The sequence below is a fragment of the Genypterus blacodes genome, unplaced genomic scaffold (genome assembly GCF_046128005.1).
Source record: "Genypterus blacodes isolate CSIRO-AG114 ecotype Tasmania unplaced genomic scaffold, CSIRO-AGI_Gbla_v1 ptg000039l_1, whole genome shotgun sequence".
NCBI lineage: Eukaryota > Metazoa > Chordata > Actinopteri > Ophidiiformes > Ophidiidae > Genypterus > Genypterus blacodes.
Genome location: NW_027466852.1, coordinates 913,733 through 938,063, shown reverse-complemented (window position 1 = coordinate 938,063; position 24,331 = coordinate 913,733). Strand labels below are relative to the sequence as shown.

The 24,331-nt window shown below is 42.0% G+C and overlaps 1 protein-coding gene across 1 annotated transcript in view; it reads right to left on the bottom strand.

Moving 5' to 3' along the window:
• Nucleotides 1–24,331, bottom strand: part of fbxw7 (F-box and WD repeat domain containing 7) — a 79,317-nt gene that overhangs the window by 14,319 nt on the left and 40,667 nt on the right. The window contains exons 5-7 of the mRNA XM_076147953.1: nucleotides 3,150–3,232; nucleotides 1,710–1,848; nucleotides 275–409 (exon numbers count right to left, since the gene is read on the bottom strand). Of these exons, the coding sequence (XP_076004068.1) occupies nucleotides 275–409; nucleotides 1,710–1,848; nucleotides 3,150–3,232 (357 nt within the window). The remainder of the gene's footprint in view (nucleotides 1–274; nucleotides 410–1,709; nucleotides 1,849–3,149; nucleotides 3,233–24,331) is intronic.

The window sequence follows — 24,331 nt, the reverse complement described above, 5'->3', positions numbered from 1 at the left end:
CATCAGAAGAAGAAGTTTTTATCAGTGTGAGATTGGCTCTTGGTTTTTTGAAGAATTTGTCACGAGAAGTTATCGACTATGGTTCATATGTGTTGGGTAAGTTGTCAGGATTGGATAAAAGGCACATACACAGTTATAGCCACGTTTATTCAAAAACTACCAGAATGGATTACCATATGATCTCAGGCCAAAAGGTGAGAAGAATGAAGAGGAAAAGAGGTGCTGTACTGGAAAAAGGTGATTCTGAAACTGGAGAGAGGGCTTGGGAACTCACCTCTTTGGGTAGCAGGGAGATGAAGTCTCGCTGAAACTGTGGCTCGATCACCTGCATCATGTGCTTGACTTGTGTAGGCTCACAGCTGTCGATCAACTCATCCAGCGCCAGCAGCTTTTCCGGGCCTGTCCAGCTCTGGAACCCAGAGGACAAATGAATGAGTAAAAGAAAGAAAACAACAACATTATGTCTATATAAGCTGAATACGTTTGGTGCACACTTTCCTTAGGGGGCTTTGGAAAGATATTGCCTTGTGTCTCTGTAACAGGTGAATGCTCCCTGTGTTGCCTCCAGTTGCCTGAGGCTGCTGTCTATATTTGACACCCAAAACGTTAAAGGGTCATTTAAACATCAGGAACAAGCACCTCTCTTATAAGTCTGTGGGGGTGATGATATCCGGTTGAATATTCATGTGGGGTCAGACCCGACAGAACTTGTTTACCACCTAGAAGCACTAAAATCCAACAATGATTACAGACTATCAGGCTGGATGGAAAATTTGGTGCAGGCAAGCCACCTGTAATTTGGCACTTAAAAGCTTTTGCCGGAGGTGCAGGATCTGGAGGTAATTAGGGGGTTCAAAGAACTTTAATAATGAGTAACATGTAACATTGGTGCTATACTGGTGCTAAATGTGCAAAATGTCAAAATTTCTAAGCAGGGATGGAAGCTTTGTTTATACAAGTAGTTTGGCCTCAACCCACAGATGAGCAGATTGTTGTGTTACATTCAGAATTTAACATGGAAAAACTTATCAAATAACATAACAAATATTTAATGTTTAAGTTTAGTTAGTATCAAAAATGTTGTTGTTGTTGTGTGTGTGCACTTGTTTGTTTGTGTGCACTTGTGGAGTATCAAATATAACTGGAAAACATTATTTCCTGTTTGGTGCTTTGTATTAGCCTTGAGCTCCTAGCTACAGGCTTGGACGGGACTGGGGAATGTACAGAATGTAGCTTTAGTATTGCAGGTTTAAGATATGAACCGTGTTCCTCTGTGTCAACTCCACAGATAACGCAGAGGAAGACCCACCGATGTTAAAGTGCTCAATAAGCTTAAATCGTACCGTAATACCTATTTTTATGCCACCAGATTTTTTTGTAATAAGGTGGTATTAGTGGATCACAGAGGACAACATCTGTTCGACTTTCAACCTTAATACAGACCATATATCTACATCTGAAAACGCCATCTAGTACCAGAGTTTTAGTTGGAACAGGTAGAGCTAATTCCAATTCCATGCAACAGTGCCTATGGTAATGTGGTAGGGGCCCGAACAACAAGGCAGCAATTACCTCCCAGACTAAGTGAGCATTGATTGGGCACAACATCTGCTTTTTGATGAGCGTTTGCTCGAGGGTTCAGAGTGGCCCATGGGAGAGGTGAAATAGACGGAGCAGGAGAAAACAGTGCAGTGCCTTGGGGGACTCACCTGAAATGTTCGGAGCCATTCTTGGAGACCCGTGGGTGGCTGAATTGAGGTGATACGCCGCCTCTGTTGCCCCTGACCATTGGCTCTGATATGACCAAATGTGGTGGGTGTTGCAGGACAAGGGACAAGTCCTGTCGGGCTACAATACAGAAAAGAAGACCAGGGCCTTAAAAATCATCGACAAGACAGAAATCAACCAGTAGTCAGCGGACCAATAAATAGGCATTTAAAGCTGCACTCATTCATGTTTAATCATTGCTGATATCATATGGCAATATTACCCAAACTTAACATAAAATAAGTCTATGAATTAAGAATAAATCCTTTATGGGCTTTAATTAGCCTAAGCTTTGTTTTATTCTGGTGCAGAGTTGTTGATTAGTCTATTGGATGCGTCATCTCATTTAGATATTTTGTACGAATTAAACATAATTCAGACAGTTACCCCAGGTTCAATAGGCACTATATGATGACAAGGACAAGGAGTATTTTAAATAAATCTTCTAGTTTCAATCTGTGTTTCATCTGTGGACAGTAAGGAAAAGGCCATTTAGAATAAGCTACATCAAAGATATTCAATACACAGTGAGATCACTCAGAAAAACTCAGTAGATCTGTGTTTGACCATGCTCCCAAGATAGATTCTTGAGTCAGAGGCTTCAAAGTGTGCAATTGCGCATATTCCTGCTCACTTCCAGACTCTGCTGTCATGAGAAACTGGATCTGAAGGGCAGTGCAGGACTTCAAAGGACACTAATGTGCTCTTGCAATGTAGCAACAGCAAAGGAGACCATCCAGTGGGCAAAGCCAATATTTCATTCTGCAATGGTCTATTTCATAAGGAATCTATCTTCATCATTTTCTATTCAATTCTGTATCTGAGAAAATATGTGGCATCATTATTCATACAACAAAAATGTCATTATTTCATGTAAGGATCATATGTGTGTGTGCAAAAGATGAGGGGTCAGGTGATTAAGTTTGATTTCACTTCTTTCCTTGGAGCCCTGAGTGGTGAAACAAAACAGGACAAGTAAAATAAGCACTTATGCTACAGCCACAAGAGTACACAGACCTCTGAAAACTCTGTTTAGGTGTGAAAACAATCTTTGTCCACACTCGTGCCTTCACGCCGTACTAGACAAGCTCCTTTTACATGACAGCCCCTGAAAGTGCATCATTTCCATATTGCTCATGCACAGGTGACATGGGCCACAGCATAAAGCAACATCTGCTATATTGTTGTGTAACAGCCAGGGCATGAATCAGCGTATTCAAAAACTTTTGGCTTCCATGTCAGAAGGCCTAAAAGGATTGGTTCCAAATGTCTCCGTGTTAGCGTGGATGCAGTAGAAGAGTAGGAGGAGTAAGAGGAGTAGGTCCGTTTCTGTAGAGCTAATGGGATGCGTTATACAGTAGGTGGAGAGTATTTTCCTTTACCTTGGATATTCACGACCTTTGCAGGGCTTTTTTCCTGCAGGGAAAGGTCGGACCTCGGGGCCATGGTCCAACTTTCTCTTCATCTGTCAGAGACAAAAAGAGAAAAGAAAAACATTATAGACATTGAATGAATTTAAACCATTAACATAAGCCCAGTCATTGCATTGCGAACCCCTTGAAAAGTGTAGAAATTGGGGGAGTGTGCCACGCAAAATGTAGATAGGGACAGCAGCACTAACATGTGTTATGTAATAGCATAAACATCGTTATCTGACATGTTCCGCAACGATGCTGAAAGGTACGACCTAAAATAAGACAGATGAGTGGCATAAGATGAATAGGATAGATAGATACAAAGGAGGTGTTGTTGCTTGTTTTACAATGATGAGCTTTATTCTATTACATTCCATGGTGGAGGCACATGACAAGTGAGGCCTGACATCAGTCAACAACCAGACACCCCATAATATCCAGAAGCCCCCCCCCCCCCTTGCCCTCTAGCGCGCGCACACACACACACCCACACCCACACCCACACACTTGTGAACAATCACTATATATACAGTGGCTTATTCTTCAGGGAATCAGGGAAGGTACAGGTTGTATTCTCTGGCACTGATGACTGCTTGATCTATATTGATGCTTCACAAAGAAATACAGAGCAACGCTATTCTTCATTATTCTGTCTTGCTTGGGTGTGCACACACACCACCTAATCCCTGTTACCACCTACACTACTGTGCAAACAAAGGAGTGTTTATAAAGGTCTGGGCAAACCAATTTTCTTTATACCCAGGCTTGACCGGGGTGCTCACCACAGTCGGAAGTAACCACCATCGCATCACCACCATTCACTTGTGGATAAACAAGATAACTAAACATTGATTTGTAGTGTCTGGCTAAAACAAGCCATAAAGGGAAAGCTAAGTTGGATTTTGATCACTGTCCTATAGGCTTGTTTCTGCCAAAAGTAAAGCCACTTACCTAACAAAAGAGATAGGACTGTGGTAACTTTATCTGCAACCTTTTCATGAACAATATATATTAATATATGTAAAAGAGAATTTGAGTGCAGTTTGCAAATTGAGTGTAGTTTTGCAGATATGTTTCAAATCAAGCTCAAAGGAGGTCACAACAGCATTACACACTGGACTCTGTTTTGATGAATAAAACAGGACATTATTTATTACTACAGTTGAACTTTTTTCCACATGGTTCTGTTGCAGTATGATCCCCGCTTCAGCTGTCATTCAAGGTCTTTGTAAAAAAGCATTTAGTTGCATTTTGTCTATGCGTTAGCTCCTGCTTGTTGTGTTGCAAGACACAACCTGCACTGGAAAATGTCTAGTGCGACTTCCTTCTGCCCTGCCCTTATAGGGAGTGTTAATGGCTTCTTGGAAGGGCCCAAAACCACATTCTACTTTTTTCTTTGAGGCAAACAATGCCCTTTTCATGCGTTTGTATTCTCGCAGAACTGTATGTTATGCAAGGGACGATAATTGAAGATTTGGTTTTATTTTGCAGTTAGTGTATGGCTCCGCTGTGACATGATGACATGGTCTCTCCTCACAGTATATGTTTTTTGTTTATCACTATAATTTAGTGCCTGTGTATATTCATCCTCCCAGTATTTTTATCCTTGTGGCCACACTGGGTGTTGAAAATAACTTGTGACATAGAGTTGATGAGGAACCAGGAAGAAAAAACAGTGTGTAAAAAAAAAAATTGAATGCCGACTAGAAAATCAATGCAGAAAAAATAACTACCAAAGCTAGAGTCATCAGAAGTGTGTGTATATCACAAATACACTACACGGTGATGTGACAGATGACTTGTGAACTTTTCTTCAGAGGATAAAGAAATCGTGTCTGATTCTGTCGGAAACGGTGCTGGCACTCATGTCCCCAGCACAGAGTTCCATGAGCAGAGCCACTGTGAACTGGGAGTAAATCATGGTGACAGTATAAGAGTGGAGAATGGGCAAAAACAATCTAGAGCTGGGCAGATAAAAGCCACATGTTCCATCTTCCCAATTTACATTCGATATTCCCTATTCAAGGAAAGACTACAGAATGAATGAATTGGGATATATAGGATACTCCTATTTGCTGCTCTCACACTCAACCGCCTTGTTCACGAATCAGTGATCTCACTACCGTGGCCGTTCAGTAGCCAAGGAGAGCCTGGGTGTGTGTATGCATGCATGGGTGTGTGCTCAACTTTTGTTCGCAACAGGCGATTGGTGAATGCCTGTGTGTGTGTGTGTGCAAGACTATAAAGAAAAAAAGAAAGGGGAGTGCTGGTTTTGAGTGTGTGCCCCTGTGTGTATGTGTATGTGTGTACCTCTGTGTGGATGTGTAAGAGGCAGAGAGGAAACCTCAAACTAAGTGTGGGTGTGAAAAACCAGAGTAAGCAACCTCTTATGTTTCAGCCCGGGAAAAGGTAATCAGAGACGAGAATAGAATGCAGTGTTTGTAAATCACTACTAATCAGTCCTTCGTCCCGTGGCTTCCCTATCTGGCCAAGAGCATGACAGATGGATACAGAGAGTTAATGATATTTTAAAGACTGCAATCACTCTCTCGTAATGTGTTCATTCATAGAAATGGAGATGACATTCCGCAACATCAGTCATATGGAAAACATTTGTCATTGTTTCAAATACTGCGTCAGGCAGCCATGAAATGATCTTCAACACATCAATCAGCATCTCCATGCAAGGTTGCAAATGGATAAGCCTTTACGTTCTAGGATGATCCTTTTCCAGAGAACAAGCGTAACAAGACAATCAAGTTGTGTGTCTGATGGAAAGCATACACTGCATGTAAACTTGAAAAACTGAAAATTGGATTGCAATACATCTGTCTGGGCATTTCATGTGCTGCTGAAAAGCGTAGAGTAGTACAACGAAACCCAGTGAAAACAAGCTCCTGAAGCTTATTTCAAAAATATACTGCGACAGAATGGGAACATTCACAAAATGGAAGTAGAATACAAATGAGCAACAATTCAACTCCATGTATTCTGCATGAACTAATAATGTCATTCTCACTTCATATTTGATGACTAACAGAATCAAAGGTTTATCACCATCAGCTGTTGTAATCGTACAAATTCACCCATGGAAGAGGATTGTTTTCCCCTAACCCATGCTTCCCTGTATAGGCTCAGACATGATCCAATTTGTTTACATTACACGCTCCATGCAAATGATTCCCTTTTACATTTCTATTTGTACTATTTTGCATTTCCAAACAACAGGAACATTAATTTGTGGCTGCCATCCAGCAGGACACACACCCAACATGCTTGAGGATGTTCTACCTCACACAGTCTGACACAGTGACCCATTATGTGTGGCATGAGCCTGAGGCAAGAGCACAATGTCAGGACGAGGCTACTTTGACAGGCGATTGCGCGCATCAATCTTTGCCTCACTTGGTCTGTGCAAGATACCCACTGCATAATGTAGAAGGATAATAGCTCTGCAAACTAGGTACGATTGCAGGGACATGTTGTTCTGTGTCCCTGTAATTATTTTTGACAACCCAAGTCTGCCTCTAAGAGATTCTATTATCACTCGAGGGAAATCCGCCGTGTACACTGCATTTGTAATTTTCATAGTGATGTAGCCAAAGCATCAATTAGGTTATGTCAAAGGGAGGACGGTACTGGTCAGTGCTGCACAGGTGCAAAGAGCACATCCAAAGGCTTAAACGGGATCTTGCGCCATTCAAAAATCAGAGAATCCAGTAGTGAAACGTGAGAACAGACAGATTTCAAGCAGAACTGCCATAGCAGAGATTCGATAGTAACGCAGCGTAACGCATTTGCACATCCCAATCCAACGATGAGCTGTGAATCACGGGGGTGGCATTTATTTACACGGGTAAAGTTGCTGTGGGGGGGAATGATGCCAAAACCGCGCTGTGACATACGCACATTAAAGACAGCCCTTACACGCAGGCCGAGGCAATTAAAAGCGCATCTCTGAGGGTCTGCTACAGCGCTCTTCATCCTCCGCAGTGGCCGTGCGATCTGCCGTGAGAGGCGCATCAAAAAATAACGAGGGCGAGAGAAGCAGCGTAACGTCGAAATCCTACTCACTTTGTAGAAAATCATCTTTAAAGTGCCGTAGAACCCCATCCTTGTAATCCGGTGGTTTCCTTTCCCTCCTCAGTGACAATCGGTGAAGTCCGAACGCTTGTGCGTGGAAGGCAAGATCGCTGTGACAGTGTGAGGGGCAGCGGACTCTCAGGTAAATCCGACGGGCTCTGATGTGAACATGCTCGGGCACGTCACCGGACTGGCGTGCACGCAGTAGATCCCCCCGGCGAAGGCATGGAGGGAGGAGGGAAAAAAGCTCCGCGGTGTCACTCCCGACTTCAAAACGGGGGGCTCGGTAGGAAACAATACGATGCGACGATCCCGGTGGCTCGTGTGCCGCCCAGCAGCCTCACCGTGCAGGGAGGAACAGATGAGGGAGAAAGGAGGGGGCGAGAGCAGTGACAGTCGGCAGGAAAGGGGAGGAGTGGAGGGGAGGGTAGCGTCAGAGCTCAGGGACGTGCCCCCTTTTCCTATTTTGGATGCTGCACGACGGCTTCTGCGAGCGGGATCGGAGTACAGCCTCCCCGGTGGAGAGGGAGGAATGGTGCAGTCCGGCACCAACGCGGTGCAGCAGCAGCTAGTTGTCTCCCGCCCGGTACCGAGGGACATATGCTTAACAGACGAGGCGGCACACAGGGAGCCAGCTGGGGGTGTGTGCATCCTTTCTTCTTCTTCTATTTTTACAGGAAGTGGACCCCCCACTTGTTGCGGAACAAAACACCTCGCGCACCCCGCCCAAAGACTGCACCGCATCTTCTTATGCGGTAGTGGAACCAACTAAAATAACTTCTCTTTACTGCCATTTCATTTACAGTGTTCCGTATAAACTGTCTGGACTTCTTTTAAATCACAAAGAATTTGAATCACTGCTCAATATTGACATTTTATCGGGATTATGTTTATGTTTATGTCACCATATGGGCACTTGAAGTAATCCAAACCATAACCTAAATGCTGTGTACACAAACTCAACATACTGTACAGCATCCCTGCCATTTCAAATGTTATTCTACCATGAACTACTTGGCCATAAAGCAAACCACCCATGTCTGGTGCACCTGCTTATTTGCACACAGATCGAAATTGCCTACCATTTGCATGTCAATGTGGCAGGTAATGGGTGATTACATGAGCCCCATTGATACAATGCACATCTGACTGCTTTAGTAATTGTTATTTCACAGGTGGTAAAAATACACCACAAAAGTACAGGTGCAAGGAAACTGCAGTAAAGGGCATTGCTAAACGGCTTCATTAATAATTTGTCACGAGGAAATTAATTTGGATGAGTTGCGAAGAGACAATATAAGAATGTTTTTGGCAACTGCTGCCGTGCTGCAGAGACACATTTCCCCCATAAAACTAACCAGTTGTCATTTATAAGCAGTTTCAGTTTTTAGGATCGGGGTAAACTCTGAACTTGAGTTTACTGGCTTCGCACAAGCCGCAATATTTGTTTTGAACAAAAAAAAAAGTAATATTACGCTTGGGTTACCATAGCAATTTGGACCTAGGCGTTAGTTGAAATAAGTTCTCAACATCACAGGAACATGAGTGTTATTTAAGACAAAAAGCTGACATAAAGAAAATCCACTGAGAATCGCTCCAATCCCAAGTGATGGAGCCAAGAGATCTCACAGCCCTTTTGTCATCCTTACAAGCCTACCTGTAATTACTTACTAATGTGGCCAAGGAATTTTTAGGGTTTACAGAACTGAGCCGAATCAGGCTGGCAAGAGCTATAACAACAACAACAACAACAACAACAACAACTGGATGTTATTTAGCGTTGGGGTGAGCACTTATGATAATAGTCAACCTTCATTTCATATGAGACTTTAGCTGGATGGGACACGACTGGCGTAGAGCGACTTCCATAATCTAAGCATTTCAGTCACACTTTCACCAACAGACACAAAAGGCATTGACATCAAAAGAAAGAAAGGCGGTTGGGGTGCCCCATACAGAACGGTGTGGGCTTTGTCTGTGTGTGTTTAAGGTGGCCCTCGTGAGAAAACCCCTCTGGTCACTCTTTGCCGGCCCAACCTTTACACAGCACATTGGAATGCTTGGTATGCCAGAGGAGTTGCACTGTGGCCTTTGAATAGGACGTGGTCTCCTTTGTCGCTGCCCTTCTGCCACTTGGTTAAGCATTAACAGAATTGGCCAGATACTGACCCATGGCTCACCAAAACAAAAATATTCAGGGGCAGATATAATGCTGAACTAAACAGGGTTTGTTCTGCACAAACTCATTTAGACTGTTTTGTCTTTGTGATAGAATACAAGTTAACTTCTTCAAGAAATTGGGCAGCAGCAGATTTTGGCTCAGTTTCTGTAATGAAATACATACAATGGCAGACAAAGTATAAAAAACACATTCTCTACTTTGCAGTGCCCCAGATAGCTTGTGGAAAATTCAAATGCTGTTGCATTTGACTCTTGGCACAAATATCTGGTAACGTGTCAATGTCTTGGCATCAAGATATTGACTCAGATGCTGCTTGAAGTTTCATTAGGAATCCTTTGAGGTACTAGGATATCAGAGGGCACCGCTAAGGAATGGACGAGGAAGTTGAGGCAGCAGCAACCAGTCTAATAAGTCTCTAAATTATCAGAGTGATGTCCTTAAATTGCTCATTACACCTTTAAAAACCCAAAAGGCAGTTAAAGTAAAACACAAAGTCAACATCTGAGAAGCTGTAAACCAGACGACGCTGGTCATTTCCCCTTGATTAACCCCCTAAATGATCAATCTCTTGAAAATGAATCCTGATTAGGTTTCTGTCAATCAACGAGCACTAGAAGAAGTAATAAGTGCACTATTGGTTTCTCCGTACAGTAAGATTGGATGGTTCGACTGTGGCTTACTATTCCAAATCAACCGCTGCAGCTGGGGGAAAGCCCTACAGAGGATTAGAGCATCCCCGAGCAAATATTTAATGTGAGGTGCTGAACTTGAAGGAGGCAAATACTTCTCGAGCAGTGATGCATCACTAAACAGGGTCATGCCATTGTGTGATTGTCCTCTCTGTGACAAAATGAGGACTGGGGGGCAGGTGGGGGGGGCTCTTCTCAATAGATTGCAGAAATGGTGAAGTGTGAGCCCCATTCCTGACTGGGCAGATGCGATGCGCGTGGGGGGAGGTTTGATGAATAAGAAAATCAAGGATCATGGCATTCTGCAAAGCATAATAATAGCATAAGTTGATGCATCGAGTTGAATTAACATATCCTACAGCCACCCACGCGACTAAAACGCTTGAGCTTGAAGGGGTCAGGGCAAAAAATAAATGAAAGGAAGAGGCATTGGTATCTCCCATGTGACATTAATGGAATCCATGGAAAACAGAGGTCAGCAAGCTATTTACACTGACTAGCAATCATTCTGAGATTTGCGTGTCAAGCGGAAACATTTAAGAATATATGAGTAGTCCAAAAGAAGCACTAAACAAATAATAACTGGACACTTTCAATGGACCAGAGTTAAAATACTCTGTAGTAGAAACATGTCCATCAAAACACTTCTGCCATAAGGCTCCACTCTCACATTAAAGCCGAGCTGAGGACGAACCAACAACTAGCAACACAGTATAATGCTGTGTTAGGTCCATCGTCACCTAACAGAGACATCCCAGCGACACAGGTCTCTGGGAACACAGCACCCATCTTGTCTCCTGTCTTTAGCAGCGTCAACGGCTCAAATTGATCACTGATTTAGAACCTCAGTAATAGGATAAAAGACCAAGAGGCTGAAGCTGTTGATTTCCCCGGGGCAAATGAATAACTCAGCCTGGCGTTACTTCTTAGGGAAAATGATATTAACACTTTGGCCTCAGTGTGTACATTGAACAGAGGAACGAGGCAGCGATGTTCACACAGAAAGCAACATGTTTGCTCCACTTTCAACCCTTAGTAGTGACAATGAATAAAGTGGACCAACAGCCTGGAAAAGAGCTGCAGCATCTGGGAGAGCATATCATTTCTGCTGTGCAATAAAAGTGTCAATGTCTAAATTTACACTGGAGTACATCTGAAACCAATCTCATACATCCATCATACATCCTATATCCACTTATGTGCATGGGGGCCATCTGATCTAACTTCTAAAACGCCTGATCTTTCATTGTTCTTTAAAAGAAACGTAGGCTTAGAAGGATTTTTAAGGAGTTCTGGAAGTGGGCCACCAAATAACACTGCTGTCACAAAGAGTAGAACCTTTCCCTGTTTGTGTTCAATTAAAACAAGACGGCAGTTAAAAAAGACGGTGAATGGCTACTAGCAACTATGAAGGGTCACTGCCATTTGAAGAAAATAATACACACTTTCTGGTGGCGTCCCGCCTCTCAAAACATTGTGGGAATAGATGTAAATACCAGGGATATAGAGATGCACAAACCTAAACAGTTTCTCCTCAAAGGGGTGCATTTTGTTGCAGCATATGTAATTAAGTCCGAGTTATCAATGAGCGACTGTTGCTGCGCAGATGCAATGATGATATCATCCAGTAACAAACTCAACACCAATACCAAATCCCCCAAAAAACAATAACAAAGCATCCAAAATATATAACAGCTCCATCGACTATCTTGTTGAAACTGCTGCGAGAAGAAGCTACAAGGAGAAATTTGTGGGTTTCTCCAATCCACAGCCCTTCACACCTCATTTCCTCTGACCTACAGTATAGTGGCAGAGACGGGCATTCAGAGAGCTCTGATTCAGTGAATTCTCAGAACTGCATCTTTCCTCATATCTCAACAGCCAGTTCACACTTGAGAACACAGTTGCGTTTCGTGTCGGAGCCTGATTCACGACTGTCTCAAAGATAAATCAGGTGTGTTCACCTGGTCAAGAGTTGGTGCCTCCAAGCTCTCACTAAGTATTTTTTATTACTCAGGATACTCACTCGGTTGTGCGTTAAATCAGTGATGAATAAAATTGAGGTGGGGTTAGGGTCCAATGTTTTAATCCATGTTGAGGCACACTGACTCCAATGCTAATCTTAATTATAGTCCATAATTTAGACATCATTAACTTTACTGTATTTTAGTACAAAACCTGCTGATGTAGCAGTATCCTTCACACCCTCTGACACTCCACCATTGAAGTGCGCGCTACTAAAGTGCACATCACTTGCTTATCTTTTCAACAGCTTGTACCTCATTCATGAATATGGACAGTGGATGTATGAACATTAATCGAGGCTGTTCTGAGAACATTTAAGTAACAGCCAACGTTTAGTTTGGAGTTGGTGTAAAGATAGCGGACTAAATGTGAGGTTGTTTCGCATCAAACTGATGGACTTAGTGTGCAAAGCCCATTAGACCTGAACATAGCAGACAGCGGAAATGAAATGACAACAAAAGCGGCAGTGCCCAGCACCTCCCATGTGGAAATCACTGCCTTTCCTGTGATAAACCCGGTTTTATATTTGGATGCACCTTGAGCTCTCATATATCATTCCAAAATGAAAGAGGGTTAGGGAAATGTGTGCAATGAGCCTGGTGAAAGTTGGCTTGTGCCGACATCAACATTTACACAGAAGCGGATAAACCTCTTTAATCATCCAGAATTACCACTCCACATCCCAGATGAAGCAAAGCGAGCCAAATTGTACCTTCTGGGTTTGGCCTGTCATCTGTAGACGCTTCAATATGCTTCAGAAGTCGTGAGATATTGCACGGGGACATTCTGAGAGTCAGATTTTAGTCCTTGACCTGAGCTATTACAGAAATTTGTACATCAAACCACTGTTGATAACATCCACATCAAGTACCCTTACTACTCTTTCTGCCTTGACAACTGCTAAATGTTATGCAGTCTGTACAGAAAGATGAAAGAAAAAGCTAACCTTCAATCTGGAATGCTGGCAATGAGATGAGCCGTTTTATTTGTCATTCACCCTCTGTTCAGCAACTTATCTTAATCTATACTATTAGTCTCAACTATGTAAACACTATATAATTATGTGTGCTTGAAATACATATAATACATATAACCACATATAATCAAGAATGCCGTGTTGGTTAAGCAATGCCACATTGGTCAAATCGGTCTCTCGGCATACATTCAGAATTGGTATGAATCACCGAGGAGCATTATGTTTATCTAAGATATAGTTGTGAGAAGAGCATTTCTACATCGTGTTTCAAAATAACTCAAAGGTTACATGTCGTGCAAACTGCTGAGAATACAAATGGTAAATTAGGCAAAACTGCAGAGGTTGAAGACTGACAGTTACATGTTGTCTGTCTACATGGTTGTAATTTCAATAATATAATTTCTCAAAACACTGGTGTCGGACCAGAGCAGGGCACAGCATCGCACCATCTTCACTGGTAAAAAGAAAATGGAACAGTTAACATGCAATGAACTTTTGAGGCGAGAGAGGAAAACAAAAAACTGGGGAAACATTTTTTTTTTTTTTTTTTTAAGGGTGTTCATCCCTCTTTTGTGGAGATGAATCAAAATGAAAGGTGAGCCTCGTGATGCGGTAATGTGGAAAGAATGCAGGTGGAACTTATTGCACGTCAGTTCAGCTCAAAGTCGCCAGCTCTTAATTTTTCTCCCTATTCATGATACAAGTCAGGTTGAAATGTGGCACACCTGAACCTTTCCTGCTCCGAACACACAAAAAGGCCAGTCGACTGAAAGACGTGACTTCCGTCTTCATTTAAAATCCAACAGAAAGTGAAGGATATGTTTGATCTTGTTTAGATCCAAGCCAGGCCTCTCGTCTATAGTGTCTGCATGGGATTATTGCTATGTCTGATGGACCACCAGCAGGTAATAGCAGTGGGTAATAGCAACCTGTTAAGTGACTGGCACATCTGGTGTGACTTACACGCTTGTCAAATAATACAGATTCAAGACGTGGCCAAGTGTACACAACTTTTCACTGCTATGCAATCGCTTGCCCGAGCTCAAACGAATGAACACAAGATATCATCCGTTACTTCTCTAGCTTCTGGTACTTCTTGTCAGCTAGATCTTGGTGACCTTTTAGTGTGGTACACTGGTTGCATGTTGCATTCGCTTTAAGTAAATCAGGATATCTTTAAAACAAGCAGAGAGGTCTTTAAACAAAAGTGTGTAGACCAAAAGTGACTAAATTAGCCGTGACAAACAAATTGTTACCGAGTAATAGGAAGACAATTAAATGGGATAATATCAGGTAAAATCTAAATGTCCTTTACCTACTTACAACCAAACTCAGCTCATTGACACATTTAGAGTTGACAGTTAATTACAGGTATCTGTATCCCTTATCCTATCATCTTTACAAATACTCTTGTTCAAGAGGTGTTCACTGCAAGCATTAATGAAGAAATGTAATACTGCAGTGAAAGCATTCACAAATATATGTTCACAATGCAATGCTTAAGACTCGGTTCATTAAGTATGCAGTATTCTGTTTAACCTTCCAAAAGGAAAGTGAAGTACGGATCAAGTTGCCGTTTTGGCTGGAGCTTTAAGAGTAAATGAGAAAAAAAGGAGCTTGGCTGGAATTGTTAAACATTGAGCAAACAGTACAGCCCATTGTTCTGAAGAATGCAATGATACAATATGAAAATAGCAGAGAAATAACAGTGAAAACGCAGACAAGTATATAGGGTGAGACTAGGGTTAGTTGGTTGAGACTGATGCTGGGGAGAGATGTGCATTCTCCTGATGTAATGACAAGGCTCAAGGGTCATAAATGTTTCATTTCAGGAGGGGCAGAGAAGCAGTGAACCCTGCTAGGTTTGTAAGCGTCTCAATTTCCTTCTGCCACACACAAGTACACACACAGCAATGGAGTAGGGTTATCAATCAATTGTGTGTCGATATATGCACACAGGAATTTTCCCCGAGATATAATTAACAGTCGACGTTGACATGAAAGTAAATGTCACACTACATTTCTGAACCTTCAGTTGTTTGACTGTTCAGTTTGACAAAAAAAAAATGGACCTGAGCCTGTGCTACATAATTGGTAGTCTTGCTGCTGTTTTGAAGTTATAAGGCTGAGCGGTTTATCTGATTAGTGATTCATTTACAGCAAAAATTGCCTGACAAAAACAGATTATTCCCTATGCTGCATAACAGAGAGCGGGGTGAGGGGGCCTCTGCTCTGAACATTACTCTGTATCCTGAGATGGGAATCAGTCTGAGGGGGGAGACAGCATGGGGTCTCTGATGAGTTGTATCCCATGCTGGGCAACACGAGGTGAGGACACAGGAAGAACTCCGCTGCTGCCAAAGAGAAATACCAAATGGCCGATATTAGAGGCCAGAGGTGCAGCTCATCCTCAAAACCGCCTTCCAAGTCGGTCACAATCAAACTTGAACCTCCCATGTTATTGCAAACAGGGACTATAATACAGTTCATCGGGATTGCACACATCCATTAGATTACAAAAGGGCAAATGTTGTTATGAAAATGAATATGTGGCAATGGTGGTAAGGGTCTTAGTCAGCATTTCAAAGTTGGTGTTGCACAGCATTATCTCAGCTTGACCTTGAAGCTCCTTGTTACATCAGTGACGGCAGCAAAGTACCTCATAGGAATACCCTGTTGCATTATTCAGAACCTTTCTTTGCCAATACAAGGGATGGGTGGCAGATATGCCAAGTTCAGTGTGTGCATGTGTCAAAGAGCACATGGGCGAGTCAACCATCTAAATGGGGCTCCGTTGGGAGCAGACGATATGTATCACTGTTATAATGTTCGGCTCGTTTCAGGCTTAGCTGCTGCCGTTTTCTGCTGGCTGCCTCCAACTCGTACAGCTTGTATAAGGGCTCAGAGCACTCCTACACACTACAACAATATAGGTGACACCACTCTTATTTTCTATTGTACAGTGATGGGACAGGAGATTATAACAAAAGGTTCTTTGGGGAAGGTATCTCTAAAGGAGCCGGGGGCTGCTGTGTGCACGTGTAGAGTGTGGTCATGTCTAGGGTTTTGTGCTTTGTACAATATAAGTCACATGTAGCCTGATTCATACCTTGAACTGGCTCAGTGACTTAATCACTACAATTCCTAAAAAATGTATTTGATTTACTAAGTTATACAGATGCTATGCTATCAGTGTGTAGGTGTTTATAAGTAGAGTTGACAGAATATAAGTTTTTTTATTTATAGTTTTTCAACCCTACCTTCACAGCATCTGGAGTGCAGGCAGAGGTAAATATATGGACTCATTTGTTTTGAGCCATGGCCAAAGTCTTCTTCACATAAACAAAATGCATATTAAATAAGGAATGAGCTTCTTCCTCTTCCATTGATTTAGTGGCTATATTGACTCTCAACTGAAAGAAGAGCGTAGACTTCTACAGTTATATGATTCGGAATTTACTTAGAATGAAATGACTAGGAAGGTATGATTTTACTAGAATGCAACTGTGAATATGATATAGCTCAATTGTAATACAATTTGTTGCAGGAGGTGTAGAGTCAGTTGTAGCCCTCAGTTGTCCAGATTTATTCTCCAAAAATTGTCATTCATTTTGATGAGCTTTTTGAAATGACATCTAGCCCGAGGTTCAGCTAACCGGCTTCTGTAAACACACCCGAGGCATTGGAACGCTCCTCACTCTTTGAATGGTACAAGCACTCCTGGGGCCTGTCAGACACAAGATGCATGACCTCTTAAAGTTTTAAAGTTTAAAATTCTGACATTAAAATATAGCAATACCCATATGTATTCAGAGATTCTAGCACACTGTGCCAAATGCATCCATCATAATCCCAGCAGTGGTATTTCTAAAATCATTCAAAATGTATAATTAATGTATTGTGATTTCACAAATAAATCAGCAGTTTTATCTTTGGAATGTAATTGTTCAATGAATCTTATTTAACTTATCAAATCCAATGTGGCTATGATATCAAATATGTAATAGGGCTAATGGAAAACAAATTTCCCAAATTGCCTAACATATTTTCCACCAAACACGCTCTCATGTTGATGTTCTGATGATGAGTTATTCTGTAACCACCATTAAAACAGTTTTAACTTGGTTCCCTTAGATTATCCATTGATCAATATTCCCGAGCCCAAACGCTGTCATCAGCAAAAGCTCCGTTTAGGCATGGAACCGAGCCTCCCAACTTCAGCTATGACCCTATACCTCCTGCAGATGACCTTTTAATATTACAATAGGCAGCCCACAAAGGCTGCCATGTGCCTAGTGGTTTAATCTCCACAGCCCATCTGCTGTTGCTGTTGCCTGTCAGTTGATTCTGGGAGAGGAGGGAGTACTAGCCTCCTGCTGAAGCTTGTGGACGTCTATCTCACTACATCCTCTGGGACAGCTGTATGTTAATGTGCACAAGAGGCCGGGGACAGCAGCAGTCACAGGGATTGCTAGGCAGCTACGGAACAACGACCCCCTTTTCAGTGGCTGCCCAAAGGCATGAACTTGGCAGATTAGACATTCAGGAAACAAATAAGGCTCCATCACAGATGAGCACGCCCAATCAATATTAACAACCCAATGCACAAGACTGACAACATCGTGGAAACATTTAAAGTACCGATTGTCTTTCTGAAACAGTTTGTGTGGTTACCCTTAAAAAAGTGTGTGTCACATTGTGGTGCATTTCCAAAACTAAACATATTCTGGAATTTTAGTATATAACATCAAAGACACACAGTTATCTGATCCACTATGAGACAAGAGAGGAGAAATTACCACATTCACTCAAATACCACTGTAAATTTTTGTTTGTCCCTGCTAAGAAATGGCTGGATGGATGTCAGTATCGATGCATGTCAGACAAATTGGGCAGAACCAATGCACAGTAAAATAACTAATGATGCCTGGGCAAAATCAAATCAACAATTCAAGGCCAGCCAGGTTGCAGATCTAATCCTGACGCGATGATGACGAAGAACAGGCAGGGCGTGGGTGGCAATGGAAGACCCTGCTCCTGGCCCCTCCTCCATCTGCAAACTGTTGCCAAGCAACAAGAATTGCTCTCACTGGCCTCCAGGCTGCTGTGAGCTGCCTATGGCCTCATCCAGGCATAAGGCTCTTGTTTGCTATTAGACTCAACCAATTCTGGCAATGGTTGCAGGGCTTGCCATTCTGTAATGAATTCTGCAGAGGATGCTAATGAAGGTATCCATTTCAGGAGCATAAGGCCAATGTTATCTCAATGTACCACCAAAAAGCAGGGCTGTTTATCCACAAGTAATTTCAATGAGGGCTACACACGTATTACAATTTGTCACTCACCTGGCACCGCTAACAATGTCAGGAACATCAGGGCACAGCCCCAACAGTCTGGAAACAATCATCTTTAAAGGAAACAGCCCAACCTCCAGAGTTTCTCTTTTTCCCTCCTGTACTGGCCACACCATCTGTCTGTGATTCAGCCAGTGACTACGTTGCTTAATTGTCATGCATAAGAGACATGCTTACAACAAATGGATTGTTGCCAAGCTTTCAGCAGTTTCTGAAATGGCCACATCAACTGTGTTTTCCCTGTATTGTGTCCATGGGTATAAGATGTGCATCAGCATGGACAGTAAGTATAAACTGGGGCGCTATGCTGGCCTAACAAATAGATAGAGGGGTTATTCTACCTTCCTTTCATATGAACCAGTAAAAAGCATAGCAACATGCAATACATGGCACCGGATAAACCAAATTATCCAACATCTGCCTTCACTGGTCATTACATTACATTAAATTACGATCATTTGGCAGACGCTTTTATCCAAAGCGACTTACATTACATTACCACCCTTCGCAGAGGGGGGAGCAATTGAGGGTTCGGTGCCTTGCTCAGGGGCGCCTCGGCAGGGGCTCGAACCGGCAACCCTCCGGTTCCCAAGCGGAAGCTCTAACCACTGAGCCACTGCCTGCCAGTGGCTAGTCACAGATGAATCATTCACAAGTTACCAATTCTCACCTCACCTTAAGCATCTCTGGCTTCTCTGACGGATATGTTGGAAATACACTCCACGTAAGCATTGTCAAACAGGATCCTAAAATACTATACAGGGGTAACACATGACATGGTATGTGATTATGTCCAGGTGAGTAACATTACCTTTTCAAATTAATGTTTAGATAAAAACTAAATAAAAACACCGCTCCAGCTTTTTCCAGTAAATGGTTTGGACATAATGGGTGTATAAGTAATCTGAAATGCTATAAAGGTGGCGGGGATCTATGTTCACGTTAAAAGAAATGGACAGCATGGGACTGGACTGTGTACTGGCTACAGGAGTTGGTCAAGAATAAGTAGTCTTACTGAACAATAAGACAATAAGACTAATAGAAAAATGCAAATGTTAGATTTAGAATGTCGAGTGTTGAAAATACCACGACTCAACATTCTCTCCACAAAGGTGATGATTAATAGGCTGAAATTAAAGAATGATTTCATCTACACTAGCCAAAGAAAAAGTGAGGATTTCTCCTTGTCCCTCTGCTGGGATGAAAAAAAAAGAGGTCAGTTTGAGGTTGCAAATTGAACTGTGTAGCAGACGCAGACTTGGCAGGTGCATCTACAGCTGGCTATGGGATGGAGCAGGAGTACAACCTGGCCACAAAGCTCTACCGGCCCCCTTGGGGTCCCACTCTCCCACGCTCATCACAAATTAAAGAGGCTAGTCAGACTAAATCAGCACTTTCTCTTATCCACTGTAGCATGCTGATGTTGTAAGGGAGAAGTCCAGAAAATCAGGGGAGGTGAAGCGTGAAGTGCACATATGGGAAGTGTGAGCCTTGAGCAATTCTACTCTATGCAGGACAATTTCTTTCAGTAAAATGTGGAAAGCCATATTAGGCACAAGACACGTTATTAATGTAATAAATTCAATTAAGGTAGTGGAGCTGTCACTTCTCGCTGCTGTTTACACCCTTCTTCGGTGTTGCTTGGGATAAACAAGGGGCAAAATTAAGGATAGGAGACTAAATTAGATTTGGCGAAACCCCCCAAAGGGGGTGTCATTCATTTCTATTAACTGCTATCTAGTCATAGTCCAGGAAGTTTTTAGATGGTGCATCAATTTCAACATTTATACAGAAAGCTGACGCAAAAGAGACTTGACTTGATACTCCAAACTATTAATATATTCCTATATTACTAGCTGTATAAAACTTTAATGGGCTTCTGTCCCGGAAGCATGCAGTGAATCATTACGTGTCAGTACATTCTATGACAGAGGAAGGAGTTACAGCAAGCAAAAGCACCAACAACATTTGAGAATAAAACCCAGTAATGATATGCCTTGCGTATGTTTACACATTACCACCTGAAGTGCAAAAGCCAAACTCTGCAATGCAACAGAGGTTTAACATTACCCCGAGCTAAATTTGAAGATTGTGCGGAGGGGTAACAAGGGATGAAATGAGGCCTAGGTAATTATATCAGAGTCCTGTTTGACTGGAAAGGCTTCAGATGTTGCCTGTTTTTGTGACGAGGCCTGGAAATGGAACGTCTCCATGGAATCCCTCTCATCGTCATCCATCACAATAGTACAACATGCTACTGACTCTATTGTGCACTGTGTACCCTCACATCAAGAGCAATGCTACTTGTCTCCAGGCTACGTGTGGCTGTGAGAATGAAACAAAACAAAGCTGGAAAGATCCATCTGGTCCGCTTTTGTGTGTGTGAGCATTTTGTGTGCCCGCAAATGTGTGTGTGGAGCCAATCATTGATTTCACATTTTGTATTAGTAAATTAATCTCGACAACGTGCTCCCCTTATGCTCATCAGGGGAGAGTTTATCGATTGCTTTGATATGCTGCTTTAGGGAGGCTAAGGATTGCAAATCAAAATCCACATTCTGCATGGCGCTGCATGAGGGTAAATATTCAATTCCTGCCCTTGCAAAGCAAATGCAGTTAAACTGTTGAGGAACGCCGGAAAATTACATACCAATGGTTTTTCACAATCATAATGTACACACAAAAAGACCAAACAGAAAGGATATTAAAAGGTTCCAATATGATGCCTTTTTTTAAATAAAGGTGACAATATTTATTAGTGTGACTGATACAGTTCTTGGTTCCACTCCAGGCATCATCCGAGTATCTGAAGCACTGATTCTAAACACTATCCCACAGCTTTCCTAAACATAAACCCTCTATTATTATCACTCAGCTCCAAAATGATTTTGCTTCACACTGAGACAAGGTGTGATGTGTGCACTAAGGTTGCTTAATAACAATTCATCTAGATGGTGAACTGAAAGTGTCGTTCTTTTCTATGGGTGCGATTTGTTTTTCGAACCAAGCTCAAAGCTGCCCTAAGCAGGAAGAATCCATATGGAGGTTAATACAATAAGAGTGGAGATGTAGCAACACTTCACTACTGTCAGGACACCGCTGCACTATGATTGGGTGGAGAGTGATGGGAGAGGAAAGGGCCGACCCTAGTTGGTGCTTTGGTTGTAGCCTGATGCGCCACATGAAAGCAAATGTATATAAAAAGGGACACTTAACATGTGTCCCAAAATGAAGAAATTAAAAACACCAAATTTTACATTTACTGTATAAGAAGCCTCAACTTCTATGTCATCGACGCTTGACTGAGACCTTCATAAATCGTTAAACAAGTGGTTAGTCTACATAGAGCAAGTGTGCGATTAGAAGCGTATTAAACATTAGCTACATGAAAGAGGGGGTGGGAAATCTTTCTTTTTAAAATTATATTTAAAACATAATATCATGTGATTAAATGGATGATAGTACAAATAGATAAAGTCTCCTGGCTGGAGCAGATCACCTTACATATATTATATCAAATATTGGCCAGTGTGGAGAAAGGGTTTTAGTCATCTATATCATAGAGAAGATCACGAAAGAAAACTTGATATCAGATGCATTTGTGGAAAGATCTTTGTCCCTTACATAGCAGCTTATGCCAGACAAATTGCATGTACCTACAATTGCATGTTCCCTTACGTCTAAATACTCTAAGAGAGTTGTCTCTAAGAGATGGCGAATAAACCAGGATTGAAAATAGCTGCGTTGTAAAAGCGGCATTGTCAGAGGATAAAGCAGGGGAGTTGTAATACAAAGCACTGTTTAAGTGACAATTGGAGGCCTTTAAAAACAACAGGAGGATATGATACATGACATATTGGGTAATTCAATTCACTCGGTCGGAGACACTATCTTACACAGAAGACTGCAGATATTATTCTACCTGCCAGGCTATAGAAAAACTGCAACAAAAAAGTCACTTTCAATGAAAGGGGGGAGTGCTGTGTTAATCTGAACTGCATTTCTGTTGACAGCTTCCTCCAATGGTGCAGCTTTTGGATAAGACAGCCAAATGCATGTATTGCCACCATGTATGAATCTCTCTGCAATGTAACTTAAATGGGTATATAGGTAAACTGTCTCTCTGATACACTATCAGCCACAGTTTACTTGTCTTACCATTCCAATATAAAACAATGTATAATTCAAAACACCATTGTACACATACAGCATTCACCATAAACAGGGGACGCAGATTTGTGGCACTTATGAAAGGTTAAACACTTGATTTTGCAACAGAATCATTTTCAGGTCAGAGAAAAGTAGTGCCAGCACAATCAACCCAGTAATGTGTACAGCCATTTTATTTGGATCTGTATGGCTGTACTCTATAAAGAGGTCTCTGTTGACCAAAATGTGACCAAAATCACTCAAATGAGTACACTGGAGCATTATCTGTGATACAGGGGGTCTGTAACCTACTGATGGTGTTCTCTGTGACAGGACAGAGATAACCCGCAGTGAGTCAGAACAGACAAACTGAGCTGTGGCTTTCGACCTCATGTTGCCAAGGAAAAAGTCGGGGCACTGTGATGATGTGCCGGCCAGGATCTCAAACTATCCCCTCGCCACCTCATGCTGTGCCCTGTTGTGATGCTGGCAGTCACTCTGCAAGCACTGACATGAGCCGATTCAACTGCTTTCCAAACACAGCGCAACATGAGGCTGGTGCAAGTAATCCCATTTTCTGACCACTTCCACTTCTCAGCTCCAATTGAAAAACTCTCAATGAGGCTACATTGCTCAAGCCAAAGAAGATGGTGTGCATGTCATTTCAGTTCAATAAAGTTAACAGTAACTTGTGCAATCAGCATAAAGCATGATAAATGTCTCTAACAGGTCGATTTATCCTGTCAGACTTGGTAAACTTTTCACAATCCTATGGAAGTTATAAACATCAATACAAAAACACCCAACCGTATCATTTGATATTTATACAGAAGGCTGACTTTTTGTTTTTGGTTGTTATGTGAAAATTTACGTAGGCTGTTTCTCAGAGAGATGCTTTAACAGTGCTGACCTTCTCGGGAATGTTTTTCCAATACAATTACCATTGCATTAAGCCTCTGCAAATTTGCGACAGGGTGAAAGCTCTTGTCTCCTAATGCACTCGGTGTGCTGCACTCATAGTCAAAACAATCTGAACACTTATTGAGGCTCTTAGCCACAAGTGTGCGCATATGGAAATGAGCGATGGAGGCACATGAGCTGCTTGTATATACAAATCCATGTAAGCATTAAACTTGTATAGATGGACCAAGAATGGTAGACTCTGCAGGTAAGACGACGGTAGGAATTTCACAAAATGTAAGCATGAGCACAGCACACTTTGAGATACGTATCAAGAACAATCAACCGCAGCCATCTTAATAAATTGCTCAATCCTTGTCAGATAAACACATATAGCAGATTAGTTGTGAAGGTCTGTCTCGATCGCAGAAAAGCAAAGTAATTCCACAGGTTGCTTATAAAGACCTAGCACACATACATAACACTGAATGGGAAAGGTCCTGGGTGCTGCTGAGCTTTGGTGCTTCAGAAGATTGAACTTTTAGTTTATGTTGCCCCCTGGAGGTAACAAAATGCCATTTCATTTACATTTCTGCAAATAATAGTATTGGCATTACCTTTGAAATAACCATGGGCCATTTAATAGTTAAACTTTTATCAGTAATATGTTGTCAATAGACCATATAAAAAATAACTCAAGTTTGAAAGTGCTTCATAATAAAGACTAGATTTTGCTTACCTGGGTGTTCAGAGGATTCCAACACAGGGGAGCAGGACATTGGAGGAAAAAG